The 18999-nt window shown below is 39.6% G+C and overlaps 1 protein-coding gene across 1 annotated transcript in view; it reads right to left on the reverse strand.

Annotated features, from left to right (window-relative positions):
• Positions 1 to 52: 52 nt before the first annotated feature.
• The window catches only part of LOC150076706 (regulator of G protein signaling 7-like), a 71756-nt gene continuing 52809 nt past the window's right edge, over positions 53 to 18999 (reverse strand). Inside the window, exons 6-16 of the mRNA XM_090386907.1 lie at positions 14389 to 14437; positions 13984 to 14048; positions 13741 to 13817; positions 13401 to 13482; positions 11952 to 12035; positions 7479 to 7540; positions 7160 to 7273; positions 5724 to 5927; positions 4188 to 4406; positions 3791 to 4003; positions 53 to 1503 (exon numbers count right to left, since the gene is read on the reverse strand). Coding sequence (XP_090243033.1) covers positions 1341 to 1503; positions 3791 to 4003; positions 4188 to 4406; positions 5724 to 5927; positions 7160 to 7273; positions 7479 to 7540; positions 11952 to 12035; positions 13401 to 13482; positions 13741 to 13817; positions 13984 to 14048; positions 14389 to 14437 — 1332 coding nt within the window. The 3' untranslated portion in view covers positions 53 to 1340. The remainder of the gene's footprint in view (positions 1504 to 3790; positions 4004 to 4187; positions 4407 to 5723; positions 5928 to 7159; positions 7274 to 7478; positions 7541 to 11951; positions 12036 to 13400; positions 13483 to 13740; positions 13818 to 13983; positions 14049 to 14388; positions 14438 to 18999) is intronic.

Raw genomic sequence — 18999 nt, forward strand, 5'->3', positions numbered from 1 at the left:
GGATAGGCGTGCGTGCTTATGTTGATAAAGAGAGAGAGATAAATTACACATCTGAAACATCTGAACAGACAAATTTATTCACATGCCAAATATAACCCCTTCTGTCTCATTTGCTATCTACAAAGTTTAGGAGGCTGCTGCCACCTAACGGTGATGTTATGAATAAACAGCCGATTGGAAGGCACTAGAAGCAAGCACTAACAGGACGGCAACAGCTGCATCTAGAAGCCAAGTACAGTCTAACCTCTTGACCCTCACTGTACAAAGGGACAAAAAATTTAATAGGGTGTCACCTTTTAATGGAGGAGGGAACTTCAGCTAAGCAGATTTTCGGAGCAATGTCAACTGCAAAAATACAACTAAAGGAATTGGAGACTAGCGCTACCTACTGATTTAAAGATGTACTGCTAAAGTTTGTGATGTACAATGGGCTCTAGGTGACATTGATTACATCCCTCACATTTAATCCCCAAAACAACCAATTCCTCGCTTATCTCGTCCTCCCTGTGATAAAATTCCTTTAATTTGGTTTAAAAATGCAAATGGTGTAGAAAATTGTATTATAAACTTCATGTTTTCGAGATTTGGAGATTGTTGGCTCAGCTTACTGCACAGACCGGACTTGTCTTGCTTTGAAAATTATTGTTGGAATCTTAGACTTTCAACAGGAGGAAATCCTCTTGTTCAGTTTCCTCTTGATAAAGGTAAAATCAGGATCAAAAATCCATTACTTTGATATCTACCATCTCCAGATCTGGAGATCCGATACTTTGATGGAAATGGAATTCGATGTGATTTCCGGGCATTGGTTCTTTAAAACAGGAAACCCGTAAAAGGGACATTATGCCGAGCAATCCATTCTTTTGAAGTTATTCGTTCAGTGGCAAAAACCCACAGTTGCTTAGTTTTACTTTTAGAGAAAATGGTTCTCCATTGAACTACCAAATTCCTGTCCGAGAAGGCTGGGTTTACCACCGCTCTATATTGTTATTTATATCTTCTTTCAGTTCAAGATCAGCAGTGAGTTAGGGACGAATATTTCTATGTATATACAGGCGATAGCAAGCTGCACGTGTTATGGCACCTGTAAGTTTTAGGGTGCGGTACAGAGTGCCACGTGGCAGTTAGTGCTATAAAGAATAGGGAGCTTGTATTTCACAATCTTTACCATCCTACAGAAACAGTCAGCTCATTAAAGAACTGTCTTTGAGGGGATTATCAGTTGGGGAACAGCTTCAGGGATTATTAACAAAAGACACGAATTTAAAACTGCCGGCACGAATATCAATACGGTGGTCCCTCGTTTATAGGAAGTCCTCTGGAACTTCGCCAGCCAATCTTTACTTGCTTGACGACTTAGCCACCAGAAGCCTAGGGACCGGGAGGGACAGGCTCTTTCCTAGGTCGCCATCGTCGCTTCCTCCACGACTCAGGCAAGGAACTTGAAGAGTGGTGGATTTCTGGTGAGATAAGTCCTCACGAGACACTCCTGGAGACGATCTCCTGGAACAAAAATACAATGAATGACTTTCCTCAATCATTTCAAAGAATCATTATTAGTAATTGGTGGTTACAATTCTGGAACACATATTTATGACATTATTTGACAATGGAAATATAATTGCAAGTAAAGATGAAAAGAAACAAGTGAAGAAAGTATATTGTTAACAGGAGATTTTTTTTTTTTCCAAGAAAGGTTCAATATAATCTAGAACAGAATACTGATAATTCTGAAAATTACCAACAAATGCTGAAAACACAGAACACCACAGTTTTGAAACTTTAATCACTTTTCTTGGGGATATTTTATGTCTCCGGCATTGTAAACTGCTGTTCTGTGACAAATTCCATTATGGAAAGAAATCTGTTGGAGAAACAGCAACCATGTTTGAATAAAATACGAATTCGTCGAGTACCAGATATGCAAAATCATTAAATACAGTGAAATCAAAAGCTAAGGAACAAACGAAAACTTAAATATATCAAAAATATTTTAATAGGATCATGTCAAAATGTAAGTGAGACATTTGTCGTGATGAATATCAGTGGATATTAGCGAAAAAACTGGATATATTTTTCCATTTTAAATTACAGTTATGCAAATGAGTTCACAATCAGCTCAAAATAGTTCGTTGATAATCCGCAGGAGCATGCCCTGACAAGCTATGTGATCTCTGTGGACAGCAACACAGAAGTGATATCAACTCATTGTGCTGAGATTTGACTATTCTGTTTGCGCTATACTCCCTATCCGAGGTATTGGTACACTATGTGAGGATATGCATCATGGTCCATTAAAAAAGTCTGGACTAATTGCTTTTTAAAAAGAATCTCATCTGGATACCTTACATCCTGAGGGTTTCTCGCGGTCCTGAGGTCGTGCTGGCTTTCGAGATTTCTGGTCCAGTAAATATATTGTCGACTCCTACTCAACCAATTCTGCAACTTCATAAATTCTCAATCCTCAAAATTTGAATTTTGAGGATTCAGAATTCATGAAGACACAATCAAGGCTAGTAACTCCATTACACTAATCAAGGATGATATCCTCCACAACATCTTGATCACAGAAGACGACTGAAACTCAGTAGAAGAATATGAACAATGACTCCACTAATGATCCTGATGACATACCAACCTTATTTTGGAAAAAAGACTGTCACTACTTTTAATCCAATCATACTTCATATTTTCATCTTATCTCGCACACGTCGAGTACCCATATCATTTCAAACAGGTTAATTGATCAGAATCAGATTGACAATGAAAGTCTGTAACTCATTACGGACTTTCCATGAAATATTGATTCTAATTTGCTTCTATCTCTCTGCTAGTATACATCTGAAGCTCTTAACAATCGGTTTCAACTGGCTATGTTTATTATTATTATAATTAGCCATATGGTGCAAGGAAGCCTGAGGCTTTTGCTGCACCAGCCAAAAAAGTTTTTTGAGTTACCCTTGAGAGAGAGAGAGAGAGTATTATCCAGAAGTAGAAGGGAATCACCAAGAAAGAGATGAATGATGATAACCAGCTCAGGACCCTGGGTGTGCCAAGTCCATACTCACCAGATGACATATCTAAAGTGTTTGATAAAGTACCTCATGGACAGCTAATTAAACCCTAAAATTAAATCCTCACAACTAATAACTAATTCACGATTAATCCAGTGGTAACAGAAACCTTGAGGAAACTTTTCTCTAGAAATGAGAAATTTGATGTCCTTCTAAAAATCACTAGCAAAGCATCCAAAACACTTGAATTCATCAAAAGGAACACGTACAAGCTTAAAATCTAGATATGCTTGGTAGTAACCACAATCACTGCCAATATCCTTCTGTCATTTTATATTTGATATAAAATCCTTATATCAAAAGTTTATTTAACAAAATAAAAAGTCCAAATGAGTCTTTTCTGCTATCATCTAAAACTTCGAAGAACCAAAAGAATTGTTGTTGACATCACCTTCCATGCAAAGGCAATCAATGGAATCTACGTAGCAACTGATATCCTGAGCAAAATCAAATTCCAAGACAGATCAGGAACGATGAAAGTCTGGTTTTATTCGTTCTCATCTGAATTCAGTGATTCGTAGTAATGGACCAGTCTCACTATAAGATGTATTTGTTGGTATACAAATACATCTTATTGTGAGAATGGTCAAAACAGGCTTACAAAAAACTAACTGAAAACAAAACTTCGATTAGTTCACAAATATCGTTTTGGATTCTCACAAGAGTTTCGATGATTGGTTGCGATGAAATAAACTAGAGGTACATTAGTCCCTTACCTGCTTAGAATGAGGCCTCCGACTGTCGGTATCCCGAGGTCATGTAGGTCACTCGTGCTGTGCGAGTGCCGGCTCGAAATCGAAGGTTCGTCTAGCTCGAGACTGCGCGTCATATGAGACAGATCTACGGAGCTCCCAGAAAGATTGGAACGTCTTTTGTCTTCGGTGGAAGTGGAACAAAACTTCTTTTTGCTGGCCCCGAAGTTGAAGAATCTGAAACACAAATGGGGTGAACAATCAACCATTCTGAAGTGTAACGTCACCGTCTGCCTAACCTTTTACAGGATTGACAGGATCTTAGCCTTAACACCGACTGAATAAGATTGTACGCTTAGCCGGAAGATGGCGTTGTTGTAGCAAGATCTAACTTAGTGCATCTGCGAGTAACATTTCTTACCGTTTCTTCTGGGATGGCTGTAGAGCACTGAGCACGAGGCTTCGGTAATGTTCGGAGCGAAGAAATCGAGGGTAGGTATCCTTTTCCATGAGGGAAAACACGTGCTGCTGGGCCATATCGAAGGTGTACCGGGACGGGTTTTGCATTCTCTCTTGTGTCACCTCCACCGTCTTGCTGTCGAGATTCACCTCACAGGGGGCGCCACCTACGACGAATTCGCTGTAAAGAAAATAAAGTCGGCACCGCATTACATTACTGGCGAAATTACAGCCGAATTAATCAATATACGTCATAATGATGAGGTATATTAAATTACGTCATAAAGATGATGTGTGTTCAGTTACGTCACAATGATGAAGTATATTAAATACGTCGTGATGATGACGTGTGTTCAAAATACGTCATAATGATGACGTGTGTTAAATTACGTCATAATGAGGAAGTATATTTTTTCGAAAACCAAAAAAAGCACACATGGGTTATCAAAATATGGAATAATGTGTTGATTAATTATATTTATTTTATAATTTCATCCATATAGCACAGCAAGCAAGTCCTAATACTATGAACTTTGCCAATAATAAGATATTTATAAATGATTAATGATTATAAATAAAATATTTATAGTTCTTTATTTGCGATCGATCAACTGGTGACCCTTGGGTCAGTAAAATGCAATCGAGCTGGAAAAAATATCTAAAATGATTTTAATTATATCTACTACATACGAAAAAGTATGGAATGTTATTAATTTTTTTTTTGTTAAGTCGTTTAAACAGAAAATGAAAAATAAAAGGCCTACAGCAGAGCCCTGTGGGGCACCTTTAGTAAGATTAAAACTATTGGAGGCCTTGCCATTATTAAGATCTAACTATTTTTAGCAGAGGCCTTCCTTGGAACCGCACAATTCGAATTTCATTACGAGTCTATTATACACCATAGAATGGAATGCGTTGGAATAATTGGAAACCATTCCATTCAAAAGAAAAAATATATATTAAAGTAGCACGAGTTTTTCGACGAGAGAATCAAGCAAATTTTGGCATCATACTTGCTGCAGATGTCTGACAGAACAGGGTTAGCTCGTAAATCAACATGGATGACGTTCTTGGAGAAGGTTTTCTCTGAGCTTAAGTACCAATAACCATGCAATACGAATCTTAATTTACAATAACCATTGGAAAGGTGCCAGTTATGCTTGCCTTTTCTCTCATGCTCTCGCGTGACTTGGGGAAATGCGTCACACCGAATACCACTTCACGAGCGTAGTGGCCTTTAGCAGGTCTATAAAAATCACTGCGCTACATGAAAAGCATTTTTTCCAGCGAAGAAGGGGTGTGTCTGCTCAGGTCGGTTTAGATTTACACAAGGTTAAACTATGGCTCCATTGATATGTTAATTCAGTAGACATTCTGTAGTAATCCCGTTAAAAGCCCAGTACATAAAAAAGGTGTTCCAAGGTCGCTTCGTCTGTAGCAGGTGCTCCCACCCAAGGTAGAAGGGGGAAAGGGGAAGGAATTCATCAAAGGTACCTACCTGTAGATTTCTTTCACTTTTTGTTCTATGTTTCGCTGTGATCCTCGACGTAGTTCTTGCACTGCCCGCCAGAAGAGGATATTCTCGTGACTGTACTCCTTCCGCAGGTAGAGCTCAAATTCTTGCTGCCCTCGTGGATCTGCCAACAACTCTTCAAGACACAAGACCCAACGCCGAACCCTCTGTTCTGTGGGTGTCTGAACCCTGAAAACACAAATACGACACACAAGTTCCGATTACAAAAACAGCAAGCAGTTTAAACATTATGTCGTATTATTTTGGGTTTTTAAAATAAATAATCAAGGTACACCAGAATATCAAATTCCATTTAAAATTTACCGAATTATGGGATCTTAAAAAAAGAAACATGGTTGCGACTTAACTTTAGACACATTGTACATAGACTGGCCAAAAAAATACGAACCTTTGTAGAAAAAACCGCTTCCATTGGTGTCGAGAACGTTGTGATTGGACAGTGGAACAATAGAAGAAAGTCATGTGGTCAGATGAATCATGATGCACTTTGTTTTGCACTGCTAGTAGGCAGAGAGTGTGGCGAGAACATCGCTAAGCGATGCACCCTGCTTGCCTTGTTAAGACAACCCAAGCATCTGAAGGTGGTATCATGGTCTGTGCCACCAAACATGGAATGTTTTGCTGGCATAGACTGGGTCGGTTGATATCGGTGGAGGGTCGAATGTCATCCAAGAGTATCTGAATTTTGTATCCCATCTGCTGCACCCTGCGATGTTACACTTTTATCCCGAAGGTGGTGGTGGTGGTGGTGGTGGTCACTTTATGGATGACGATGCAGCAGCGTATCGTGCAAGAATGGTTTGGAAAACATGACACGGATTTGTACCATCTTCCCTGGCCCCAAATTCCCCTGATCTCAGTCCTATTGAGAACGTTTGGGATATGACGGAGAGAGCTATTCGGCAACGCAGTCCTCTTCCCTCAGCTTTGCCCGAGCTGTGCGATATTTTGCTGGAAGAATGGTTACAATTAGACCAAAAAGGTATTAACACACCTTATAGACTCCATGCCACGTAACACACTTCCTGTTATTATAAACAAAGGCGGCCCGATTCGATATTGAATAAAGGTTAGTATATTTTTGGCCAGTATGTGTATTAGGAAGGAGCCTCCGTAGCCGAGTGGTCGGTAGCCACTCGGCTACGGGGTTCAAGCCCCTGACTGCTAAATACGATCGATCTGGCAACCCGCACTGGACCAGCGTGGCAGATTATGGTCCATTTCCCTCAACATGAATTGTTGAGGAGGCTTCCATCCTGCAGTGGGTTGATAATGGCTGCAGTTTACCTTTACCTTACTGGCCGTATTATCTAGTATAGAGGAATTAGCTTATTGAACAAGACAACTGCAGACACACGCGCAGAAAGCCAAAAAAAATTGCTGCTGTAAAAAAAACTTACATCTTTCCGTTAAGTGTCCAAAACAAGACGTCTTCGGATATCCAGGGGTTGGACGGCTGCACTCCCGAAAGGAAAGCATCGAAGTCTGCATATTCCTGGCAGTGGGCAATGAGGCTGCAAAGACATGGGTTAAACTTACTTAGAAAAAAACGTCTAAGAAACTTAGACTTCTGTTGTTATAAGGGCTCAAACCCATTTATTCAGCAAACGTTTACACGCGGATTAGAGACCACACATTCTGTACTGAAGCATTTGGAACGAAAGAAAAAGAAAATAAGAAAAGAAATTTAAGAATGGTTTTATTCAAGAAAACACTCACCTGTCCGTAATCTGGGACACCTTGACCCTTGGTTTGGAAATTAGTTGCGTTAGAATACGTATCTGAAAAGTAAATGAACCTGCAGTAACTAGAAGATTACTGTAACTTTAGCAAAGAAATAATTATTTACCAATTAATTAAACAAATAATGCATTTCCTCTTTCCACGAGCGGAAACTCTTCTAGAAAGGGTTCAAATAATTACAACCACATTGGCGAGGGGTGGCTTAGGGGTGGACTGCAAAGCTTGGCAGACCACATATTGGAGTGGATCTCAATAAGGTCCTGAAAAGATCGGTAAAATGAATGGTGGTATATTTTTGCTGATAGGAGAGATTAGTTTCAGAGGGCAGAAATATAAAATCTTAGGGAGGTAACAAAAGACTGGATCTCATGAAACTGCCTTTGGTCAGCGTGTGTAGTGTAAATTACCGCTGGGTAATTATCAAGATTACGTATTTCTAAAATTCCACAGCGTCAGCCCAGCTACTTAAAAATACTGAACCTAAAAATATACCAGATGGTAATAATTACCACCCAGTTAGCGCAATAGTTTGGTTTAGATTCTATAATGTATACCAGCTGGTACCGTTTCTTCAAATTGGATATTCGTGATATTTCGGTACGGTTTTATGGGAGAGTAAGGGGGAATTGATCTGTTACGCTCTGAAGATTCAAAAACACTTTTTATTTATTCTAAAGGGAATAGATAAAAAGTTTTAGAAAGAATTTGAAAGTTTTAGTATTTTTTGTTTGTGTTACTTAAAACTTTCGTAAAAAAGCCAATTCCTTTCATTTCAATTCATTTTTTAACTCTAAAAATTAATTTAACTGGATGAATGGGTCAAATTTTACTTTCTCTTTCAAGAAATTTTGCATTCTTGAGTAAACTAGTATGATAAACAAAGCCGAGTGAATGAACCTTGTACAGCAACTAATTAGCGCTTCGTTTTGTTGGTATGAAGATTGCATGCGCATGATCAATGAACCTCAGATGAGTGAAGTGAGAGGTTTCAAGCCCAGAAACATTCCCTCGGTCCAATGGAGCTTGCCATCACTTCCAAACTACGAAAATTAAATTATGAAATTAAAAAATTAGCATAATTAGGAAGTTCTACAGAAAACGGATATGCCAGAGGCCCTCGTAATACTTGGCGTAGATAGTCGACACGTTTTTTTTTTTTTTTTTTTTTTTGGAATTTCTCAAAAAAATTCCTTCAGCTTAAATGTCAGACTCCTATGTTATAAATAAATATCGGTTTTATAATTAAATATAATGCGAAATTCTGGAACTGTTAAAAATGATCATAAATTAAAATAAACTTAATAAAAAATCTTATGAAAACACAAAAAGGCATTAGAAACTACTACTTACCAAGCGCGGATTGAAGGCTGAATAGGTGAAAGAAGATACTTGCTGACATTAGACTTGAATTCCAATAGATTTTAATTTTCAGGAAATACGTACACTGAGTGATCACTGAATTATGACCACCTATATAATACTTCGTAGGGTCCTCCTTTTGCCCGCAGTACAGCAGCTATCGACGTGGGCCGTGGCATTGCTTCAACAAGATGTCGGAAGGGTTCGGGAGGTAGGGCCAAACAAGCTGTGTGTAATGCGGTCAGTAATGCGCGTATGGAGGTGATTGGTGTATCTAGACTCCTGATATGCCTTTCTATAGTGTCCCACAAGTGCTCTAAGGGATTGATATCGGAGGAGTTCGGAGGACAATCGATATGGTGGAAGTCAGAACTGTGTTCCTCAAACCATTCCTGCAGAACAAGTGTCCAATGGCTCGGCATATTGTCACCTTGGAAGACACCATCGCCATTCGGGAAAAAGTGTAACATAGCGGGGTGTATACAGTCAGCAAGCAGTTGACGATAGCGGAGACCACTGATTCGTTCTTCCCATTTTGACGCCAGTCCTGGTACACTTTTAACTGCGGCTGCTCTCGAGCACCCCACCAATTCAGCCGTTTGCTACGTAGCTCGACTAACTGCCCACTCTCGTACTTCACGTAGTCAACAGTCGCATTCAGTTTTCATAGGAGTGGTGATAATTCAGTGATCACTCAGTGTACTTGGTGGTTGTTCCAGAAAACGGAAGTTGAAAGGATAAATGAGGAAAAAGAAAAGATGATTCTGTGAGTTTGAAGTTGGACAATAAAAAGGATGCTAACTGGTAGCGGCACCTGTTCGGACTAGCTTGGAAAAGACACGGGGAACTATAGAACCTAGCCCATGGAAATAGCTATGGAAAAGGAATGCAGAAGAAACAGGGGGGGGGGGTCTATGAGACGGAGAGTGGAGAGACTTTAGAGATTGGTCATTAATTAACCTAACTGCGCTCTTTTGAATAGAAACTTGAAGCTGGAGAGAGGTTTGGGGGGGAAAACCCCGCCAAGATGTTCCATAGGGCAGATTTGCGATTTGTAGATTGAGTAGCTGTTTAGAAGAAAAATAACGCCGAAAGCGATGTAGAAAACACATTTTTTTAGATGCAGAGGAATCAGTATTTGTGATGGCGCTTATGCCAAGAGAGATTAGAAGTTAAGTAATCCCGAATCGAGGTATCTGACCTTGTTTAGATATCTTTGTCATTGAAGATAAGTAGGAACAGGAGAATCGTTTTTGTGAGATATAAGACAGGACTGAGTTTTAGAAGGATTGAAATTTGTAGATAGGTACCCATCAATATGATGGATACCCACCTACAGAAAACAGTCTCCAATCTATAAGTGGAAGTTTATTAAGAAGACATTCATGCCAAACACAATCAAATGCCTTTGAAATGTCAAGTGTAACTACTGAGTTCCACCAAAGTTTTCCATTGAATTTGTCCATAGATGGGTAATATCAGTTAGATGTCGCCAGTGGATTTAAACTGACAGAATCATATTGCCGATCATTGATCAGTTGTAAGTTTTCTAGACAGTTTAGGAGTTGAAGTTAATGGATTTCTACATCACTTTAGAAAGAGCAGAAGTAAATTAAATCGGAAGATAATTGGATGGGAGGAATTTGTGACCATTTTTGTTTTTTTGGAATGGGGTGAATATGAGAAAATTTCCAAGCAGAGGGAAAAACACCAATAGAATAAGAAAGTGAAAAAATTCCACACAGAACAGGAGTAAGCTTAGGAATACAGGCTTTTAGAACAGGTGGAGAAATACTGTCAGAATCAAGAGCTTTTTTGGTGTCAAGGCTGTTCAAAATTCTTCTAACGTCGTTTTGACGGAAGACCACCGTAGGCATTGAGTGGAGTGTACTGGAAATGGTAACAGGTACTTTACCATGATCATCAATACAAGAGTTAGAAGAATAGTAGGATCTTAGTAGGTCTACTTGATATTTAGCTGAGGTAGCAATAAAACCATCAGGTTTAACAGAGGAGGAAATGCAGATGGACAGAAATTGTGGCCAATAGCTCTGTCAAGAGACCTCAATGCTTGACTACCGTACAAGAGGAAGCAAGTTTGACCTCCAACAAGTTCCAACAATACCAAGACGTCCAACAAGAAGCAAGAAGCAAGTACTTGTCTAACAAGAATAAAGTTTTATACTCTTTGCCTGTTAAAAATCTTTTCTGGACTGATTATTCTGGACTGATAATGGTTATTCCTTTGGTGTAGAAGTAAACTGAACCCGCAGATTTGGATGCAAGTCAATTACGATAGTCTTATCTTGAACATCCTTGGTACATTTATTGGAAAACTAAGGTTTATTTAAAGCACAAGATTTTATGGTATAGTGTGGAATAAAGGATTTCATCCTTAAAGAATAGTTTCACTAATACGATCCAAGCAAACATTGACATCAGAAGATTTAAAACAATAATCCAATCAAGGAAAAGAAGAAAAGAAAATTTTGCGATAATCCCATTTTTCATTCTTGAGTTTCTAAGAGAGAAAGTCGAGGAGTTTCAAGTAATTAGTCGGGTTGTGAGAACGACAGAGACCACAGATCAATTTGACGGAATAGGGTAGAGAAACTTTAAGACAGAGAAGATCGAAAAAAAGAAATTACTAATCTCTGACAGGGAATATCCGGGCGGACAATAAGTACAATTTTGAAGAAAAAGTAATCATATAGCGAATAATTCTGACAACTGAGATGAGCAGTGGTCGAACTGGACGCAAAACATTTCAGCACTGCAAGCCTCCAAAAGCAAAGTGGTGGTATTGCACCAATTGATGATAGTCATCGTATTTCAGGAAATGCACACGGTGGTTATAATCAGGGTTACTAAAGTCCCACAATCGTGAAGGTGAGAGCAAAAGATTTGGTTGTCGCAGAACGACCACACTTCGCCAAAATTCGGTTCACTTGATTCAAGTTTTGAATATCAGTTCCATTAGCGTTTTAGACTCCCATGTAGCAAGCCCATGCAGTAAAATCCCGTTATAACGCAATACTTTAATTAGTCATTCTTTAAAACATGTTTGGTTAAAAAAAAAGAAGCCCTCACCTCCCGTTTAAGATCTTCTTTCGTTTTTCTTTTCACCTTCCGATGTGCATGTGGCGTCCTCTCTAGGCAGCTAACAGAACCAGGCTGTGAAAAGAGAGAGATTGGTTAATTTGCGAAATTCACACACACAATCATTTCACGATAATTTATATTTAGCCCTTTAGAAAAATTTGTGGAGCCATCCCAAATTTCATTAAATTTGAGCAAACAGAGATCCAACACTTATTTTTTGTTTTCCGTATACAAAGTGTGGCTAAAATGAAACGAGAATCATTTATTACCAATGCCTTACTGCTGCTTTAAGTGATAACAAGAGATGAATCCTGGGTCTTTCAGTATGATCCACAAACCAAACTTCAAAGCATACAGTGGCAAACACCCCTCCTCTCGTTTAAAGAAAACAAGATTGTTTCGTTCGAAGATCAAGTCTATGCTTGTTGTTTTCTTTGATTAACGTGGTATAGTTCATCATGAATTTGTCCTGCCAACTCCGACTGTTAATCAGACACTCTACATTGAGATTTTAGGGAGACTTCGTGAAAAAATTCGAAAGACCCGCCCAATTTATGGTCGGACAAATGGTTTTTCATCATGACAATGCGCCCTGCTGTTCCTCTGTCGCAGTGAGAGAGTTTTTAACAAAAAACAAGATCGCAACATTGGAGCACCCGCCTTATTCTTCAGATCTAGCGCCGTGCGACTGTTTTCTGTTCTCAAGAATTAAAATCCACCTGAAAGGAAAATGATTTTAGGACTTAGCAGACATTCAGAAGAACACAACAGCAATTAAAGGCAGTATCTTCCGAGGACTTCCACTGCTGTTTTAGTCCTGGAAATCGCGACTGGAGAGTACTCTGAGGGAGCTAAACATTGAAATTGTTGTATATAAAATAATAAATGATTTAAAAAAAAAAATCTTGTTTCTTTTTAGCCGCACCTATCGCAGAGGATGTACGTGAGAGTTTCGCTTTTTTGTTATGAGTTTACTATATATATATAAATCATGAATTATTACTACTTCCTTATATTAATCACAGCAGAAACCACTCCGTTGTGAGGTTCGTGTACTAAAGTGAAAGCATCAATTTTTATATATTATTAGTTACTTAATGAACAATTATCATTAACAAGATAATTATTAATATTTCACTTCTATTAATCACATGAAACATTTTTAAAAATCTAAAATATTTTATATTTCTTCGCCTGAAATATAATGCACTACTACATTAACTAGGTTATTTTTGATTCAATTAAGGCGGAAATCCGCAGCCAGTGGTCAGAGGATTTTATGAAGTCTGCTGGATAATTGCACAATTATTGCAATAATGATTACATTTTTAAATATATTGCAATTATCTTTGAACTAATACATGCTATGGAGTTCATGAAGATCTTTGTTGCAAAATATTGAATTCTTGGATAGATCTAAATCTGAATTCAACTTACTGGTGGTCTGTGGACCCTCCAATAGGCTCTCTCCTGACTATCGAGGACAATTTTGTCTCCTTTCCTTCGGTCCCGGGCCAAGCTGAAAAATATTGTCGGAAATTAATATCAGAACTACTGTCATATTATCAAACATTATCAAAAATATTGAAAACACTCAGTTCAGGAGGAGGGTTAAAAGGAAGGAATAGTCGTGAACACATAGGAATTCACTTTCAAGTCAGAAGACTGCACAGGGACTATTCTGGATTAGACGCTAATCTCTGACCTATCACAAACACTGTTATATCGGCTACAGAGACATTACAGGCAATTTAAAATACACATAGCAGTCACTTACTTAGCCTGTTCTTCGGCCTGCAAACAGATAAACTCCCATTTATGACAAAGCAACTTCTTTAAACGAGCTAGTGCATCCTGGAAGAATAAATAAAACAGGAGCATATAAACTCAAGCGGTGAATTAAATGAAAAATAATTTGTTTATTGTTTCCAAATGATAATAATGACTTCCATGGAAAACTGATCCCGGATAAAATGGCATAATTATTTACAAATTATCCAGGAAGTATTTCGATACTTACCTGTTCATATTCCTCCAGTGCATGCTTTTGCTTGTTCTTCAACGCCCTCTTTACCAGATAAATAGCTAAAAACACCACAAATTGCAATTAATTAGTGGTGTATACTGTTGACTTAAGATCTACAGAAGTAAAGCAATCTATTAAGTAACCAATACATAAAGTTGGCCATCATCCAACACACGGTGGTGGCAGTGATGGATGGGCCCTCTAGAACTGAGTATTTACATTATCTCCCCGCAGCTAGTCATCAGAGAACAATTTCCACCTATCTGAAGCACACCTACATTGCCTTGAACTCCAGTGAAGAATATCCATCCTACACTACCCTTACAGATTTCTAGTTTACCGTTATCCCCAAAAACAATCACTCCCCACCCATTTAACAAAGGGAGTGGAGATACTTACCATAGTCTGTGTTGTCAGGCTGGTGATGAGACGGCCAGAAATATGGACACTGCAAAAGAAAAAGAGAAAATTGTTAATTTTTTTCAATTGTCTCAACGAATAAACGCATGAAAGCACCAACAAAATCTTTATGCACCCCATTAATGCGCATGGGTGGACTGTGAAAAATCCAAGAACAGTCAAACATACATGCACATAACTTAATAACGTATTGAGTAGTGCAAAAGCGCCATTTTAAAACCTTTGGCATCTCTCATATTGGAAAATATCTCTACTGGAGAAGCGTTGTTTATTCGAAGGTACGCGACTAGGCAACTCCTGAAGAATTTCAGTATTTGAGATGTTATAATAATAATGCCATTTTTGCAAACTTTATCTGCATTCCGTTTGTATTTACTGCGTATTAAAATAATGCTTTTACACCCAATCCAATGCACGTTATTGATTTGTTTAGAGCATTACTGATGTGTTTAGCCTAGCAACAAGAAACAGGCCTTCTATACAACTCACCGATTTTCAGAAAGGTTCAGATATCTTTTAACCATCGGTCTCCCGGTGAGCAGCTGCTCTAGTTTTTATCACTGCTTTGCTCTCTGTGTGATGACGTATAAAACTAGTCGATAAAATATGGAACAAGTTTGGAGAAATTTTAACATTATTATCATAACTCAATTTCTCCCTTGAGGCGAAACCCATTGGGGCAGCCATTGGTAGAATTTGTGTTAAATGCTTAGGTATAGATTGGTCTTCCATGGGCATGAGGTTCAAAATTCACAGGGCATTCACCCAGAAAGTTTATATTCAAAATGCTTTACTATTACATTCGAAATTTATTTAAATATCAGATTCACGTATTTGCCTAACTTTCAGAACATTACAATTTGAGTTCTAATCAAAGGTGCAATACTGTGGCAAACTGGTTGCTTCGGTGGCTGTAGACTTCAGTAGCACTAGAACTGTAGTTCGAACCCAGAGGTTTGGGTAAATGTTGTTATGTATTACAGTCAGCAGACTGAAGTAGAGTAGTCTTTGTCGGGATGGTTATAACTTATAAAATGACTTTCACAGTTTGGGTGCATCAATTAAAGGTAGACCAAACCTTAGAATTCAACGGCAATATTATATTTATTTTTTAACCTCCAAAAAGAAGGATATGCTCCAATCCGTACATTATGTTTGGGTTAAGTTGCTTTTAGGTAACTAGCGATACAACTAAGACACAGGATACCAGTAAGCGCGTCTGTACATTATATGTATTATAAATTAAGTCGCGAGTGACTTAATCTTTGCGTAAAACGGGTTCTTCAAGTCCAAGTTTGAGTGTATGTTTCGGGATTAAAAGCTTGAAGTGTTTTATCATAACGTATAACAATTTTAAAATATAAACCAATCTGTAATTATTAATAATAATAATAATTATTATTATTATTATTATTAAATCTCTGATTATTATATATTAAATGTTTGATTGCTACTTTCTGGAGTTCCTTGTAGGTGTTCTCCACGAGACCTATTGCTGCTAGGCTACTATGTAGAGTCTTTGGTACAATACCGGTGGTTGACACGATGATTGGGATGGTTGATACTTCTTCCATTATGCCACATCTCCTTGATCTCATGTCTCAGGTTCGTGTACTTCCTAATTTTTTTTCGCATGGGTTTTCTGGACATTGCTAGTGTTGGGCACCGCTACCTACCTACACCGCTATGTAGGTAGGTAGGCTACCTACCTACGTTCAGGTAGGTAGCCTTTTCCATCTTGTCCACAAGGGTTGTCAGGTCTGTTGTGCGGGATGGTCTTATCCGTTATTATGGCGCGGTCCCAGTACAGCTTGTGGGTTCGGGTCTCTAGTACTGCCTGATGTTCGTACTTGTAGTATGGTACACTTTCTTTGGTCAACTGGTACTTCCTCGCTAGCTTCTGATGTACTATCCTGGCTACTTGGTCGTGTCTATGAGTGTACTCAGTCTGGGTGATCACCTTGCACCCCGCGGTGATGTGTTGGATCGTTTTTGAGGCCAGGTGGCATCGTCGACATGTGTCATCTGATATTCCGGGCTCCTTTGCGATGTATTTTCTATAGTTTCTGGTGTTGGTTACCTGGTCTTGGATGGCCAGCATGAATCCTTCAGTCTCGGGGAAGAGCGTCCCGCTTGTGAGCTATGCATTGGAAGCAATGTTATCGATGTGATCTTGATGGAGGTCATTGTAGTGTCTGCCATGGAGTGTCTTCTTTGCCCATCTTTCTAATTTCGTTTCTTGTACCGTCTGGGCGGGAGGGGTTTCCTCGCTTAGGTTGAGTGGGGTATACCACTTATCTATCTTCCTTATGGCCTGGTGGAGTGATGCTGTGTTGTTCTCGAAGTAATCCTTCAGGTTAACTATCGATGTTTTCTGTTATTCTATCAGGTCTATCAGGCCCCTTCCTCCCTCTTTCCGAGGTATTGTTATTCTCTCCACTGCTAACTTCGGGTGGTGGATATCGGGTGGTGTTGGCGACTCTTGGTCATCATTGTCCTTGTCTTTCGCATGATATGTTCTAGCTCGGTGTTAATCCAATCTATGACCCCGAATGTGTATGTTAGTACTGGAGCTGCATAGGTGTTTATGGCTTTAACTGTGTTCCCTTTGGGTGTTCATGATCGACTCTGTTTTACTTCTTTTTCTTGAACCTCCCACTCTCTCATCTCTTGTATGTCCTTCGTTTTCTTCCGTTCTACAATTTTGCTTTCAGCAGGCTTCTGAGTCTCTGATGATATTTTTCGGTCAGGCACTTCTTGATTTCCTTGTGTTCTAACTGCTCAGCCTGCATCATCCCTAGGTATTTGTAGGTCTCTACTTCTGTCATAGCTTCGATCTCCTTACCAGTCAGCAGTTGGTAGTTTCGGCCCACTAATTTTCCCTGGTGCAGTGTGTGGGTCTTGCATTTTTCTAGACCAAATTTCATCCTGATGTCCTTGCTGAATTCTTCGGTGATCCAGAGTAGTTGCTGGAGTTGCTGTGTAGAGCTTGATATCATCCATGTACATCAGGTGGGTGAGGGTGTACAGGTTCTTTCTTCCTTCTTTGAGGTTATATCCATACTTGCTGCCGTTGAGCATGGTGGATAGTGGGTTGAGTGCTAGACAGGACCATAGTGGGCTCAGAGCATCTTCCTGAAAGATTCCTCTTCTAATGGGGATTGGCCTGGTTGTGATGTTCTCGACCTTAATAGTGGTACTCCATTTCGCCATTGTTGCTCCTAGGAAGTTTGTCACTATCGGATTGACCTTGTAGATCTGCAGGGTCTATTAGCCAGCTATGAGGTACGGAGTCGAAGGCCTAGCGGTAATCGATGTAGGCCGTGTATAGGTTGCTGTGCTTCTTGTAGGCTTGCTCCATAACTGCGGCATCTATGGTTAATTGCTCCTTGCATCCTTTGCTCCTCCGCTTGCATCCTTTCTGCTATTCGGCCATTATGTTCTGACTCTCTAAGTGGTCTGATATCTTCTTAGTTATGCAGCTGGTCAGAATCTTATACATCGTTGGGAAGCATGTGATTGGCCTGTATTTCGCCGGGTTTCTTGTATCTTCATCTTTAGGCTTCAGATATGTGACTCCTCCAGTGAGAAACTTCGGGATTGTCTCCGGGTGCCTTATCATTCGAGCGAACTGCTCTGCTAGGTGCTTGTGTGTGCAGGTGAGCTTCTTGTACCAGTAGTTGTGGATGTTATCAATTCCCGGGGTTCGCCAGTTGTGGGTGTTCCTGATCGACTGTTTTACTTCTTTTTCTTGAACCTCCAACTCTCTCATCTCTTGTATGTCCTTCGTTTTCTTCCGTTCTACTTCTATCCAGGGTGCTCTGCTGTTATGTCTTACTTCACTGCTCCAGATATTTCCTCAGAATTGTTCCATCGTCTTCTTCTCGGGGGATTCGTTTCCTGCTTTCGCATCTTCACCCAGTTTCCTGTAGAAGGCTCTTTGGTCCTCATCGAAAATTTGGCTGTTTATTTTCCTCTGGGAGCTCTCTTTGTATCGGTGTAGCCTCTTGCTGAGTGCGAGGAGGTTCTGCTTCAATGTGTCCAAGTATTCTCCTATTCTCTGATTTCTGGTGTCATGTTTGCTGTGGATGCTGTCTCTCTCTTGAGGATGCTCTTCACCTTTCCAATCAATTTCTTACTTCTTTTTCCCTGGGTCAACTGACCTATCTGGACTCTTAATTCTTCTATCTTCTGCTGAAGTCTGCTTTCCCAAGCTGGCGGCTCCTTCTGTTTTCGGTTCTTCTGCTGCTGGTCTCTCGTTTCTTTTCCATTAATCCTAGTGGCTGCTATGGCAGCATAGTATACGGCTGTGTGAATAGCCTCCAGCGCTGCACCATTGTTGTCAAGGTAATGTGGCAATATTTGCCGATTGAGGTGGTCTGTTACTCTCCACGGGAATTTATTTGGCCTCTGCTTAGGTATCACGTGGGTTCTTGTGGGGTCCATTCCTTCGAATTCTGTTATCGCCTTCTTCCACTCGTCTTCTATTCTGGATAACATGACTTCGTCTCTTTCCACTTCGGCTACTGGGTTGTATTTCTTCTTGCTGTTCATCCTCTGGTTCCATGGTATGCCTCTGGTTCCATCATA

Source organism: Mastigoproctus giganteus, chromosome 12 (assembly GCF_048544385.1).
Source record: "Mastigoproctus giganteus isolate SK-2022 chromosome 12, ASM4854438v1, whole genome shotgun sequence".
NCBI lineage: Eukaryota > Metazoa > Arthropoda > Arachnida > Uropygi > Thelyphonidae > Mastigoproctus > Mastigoproctus giganteus.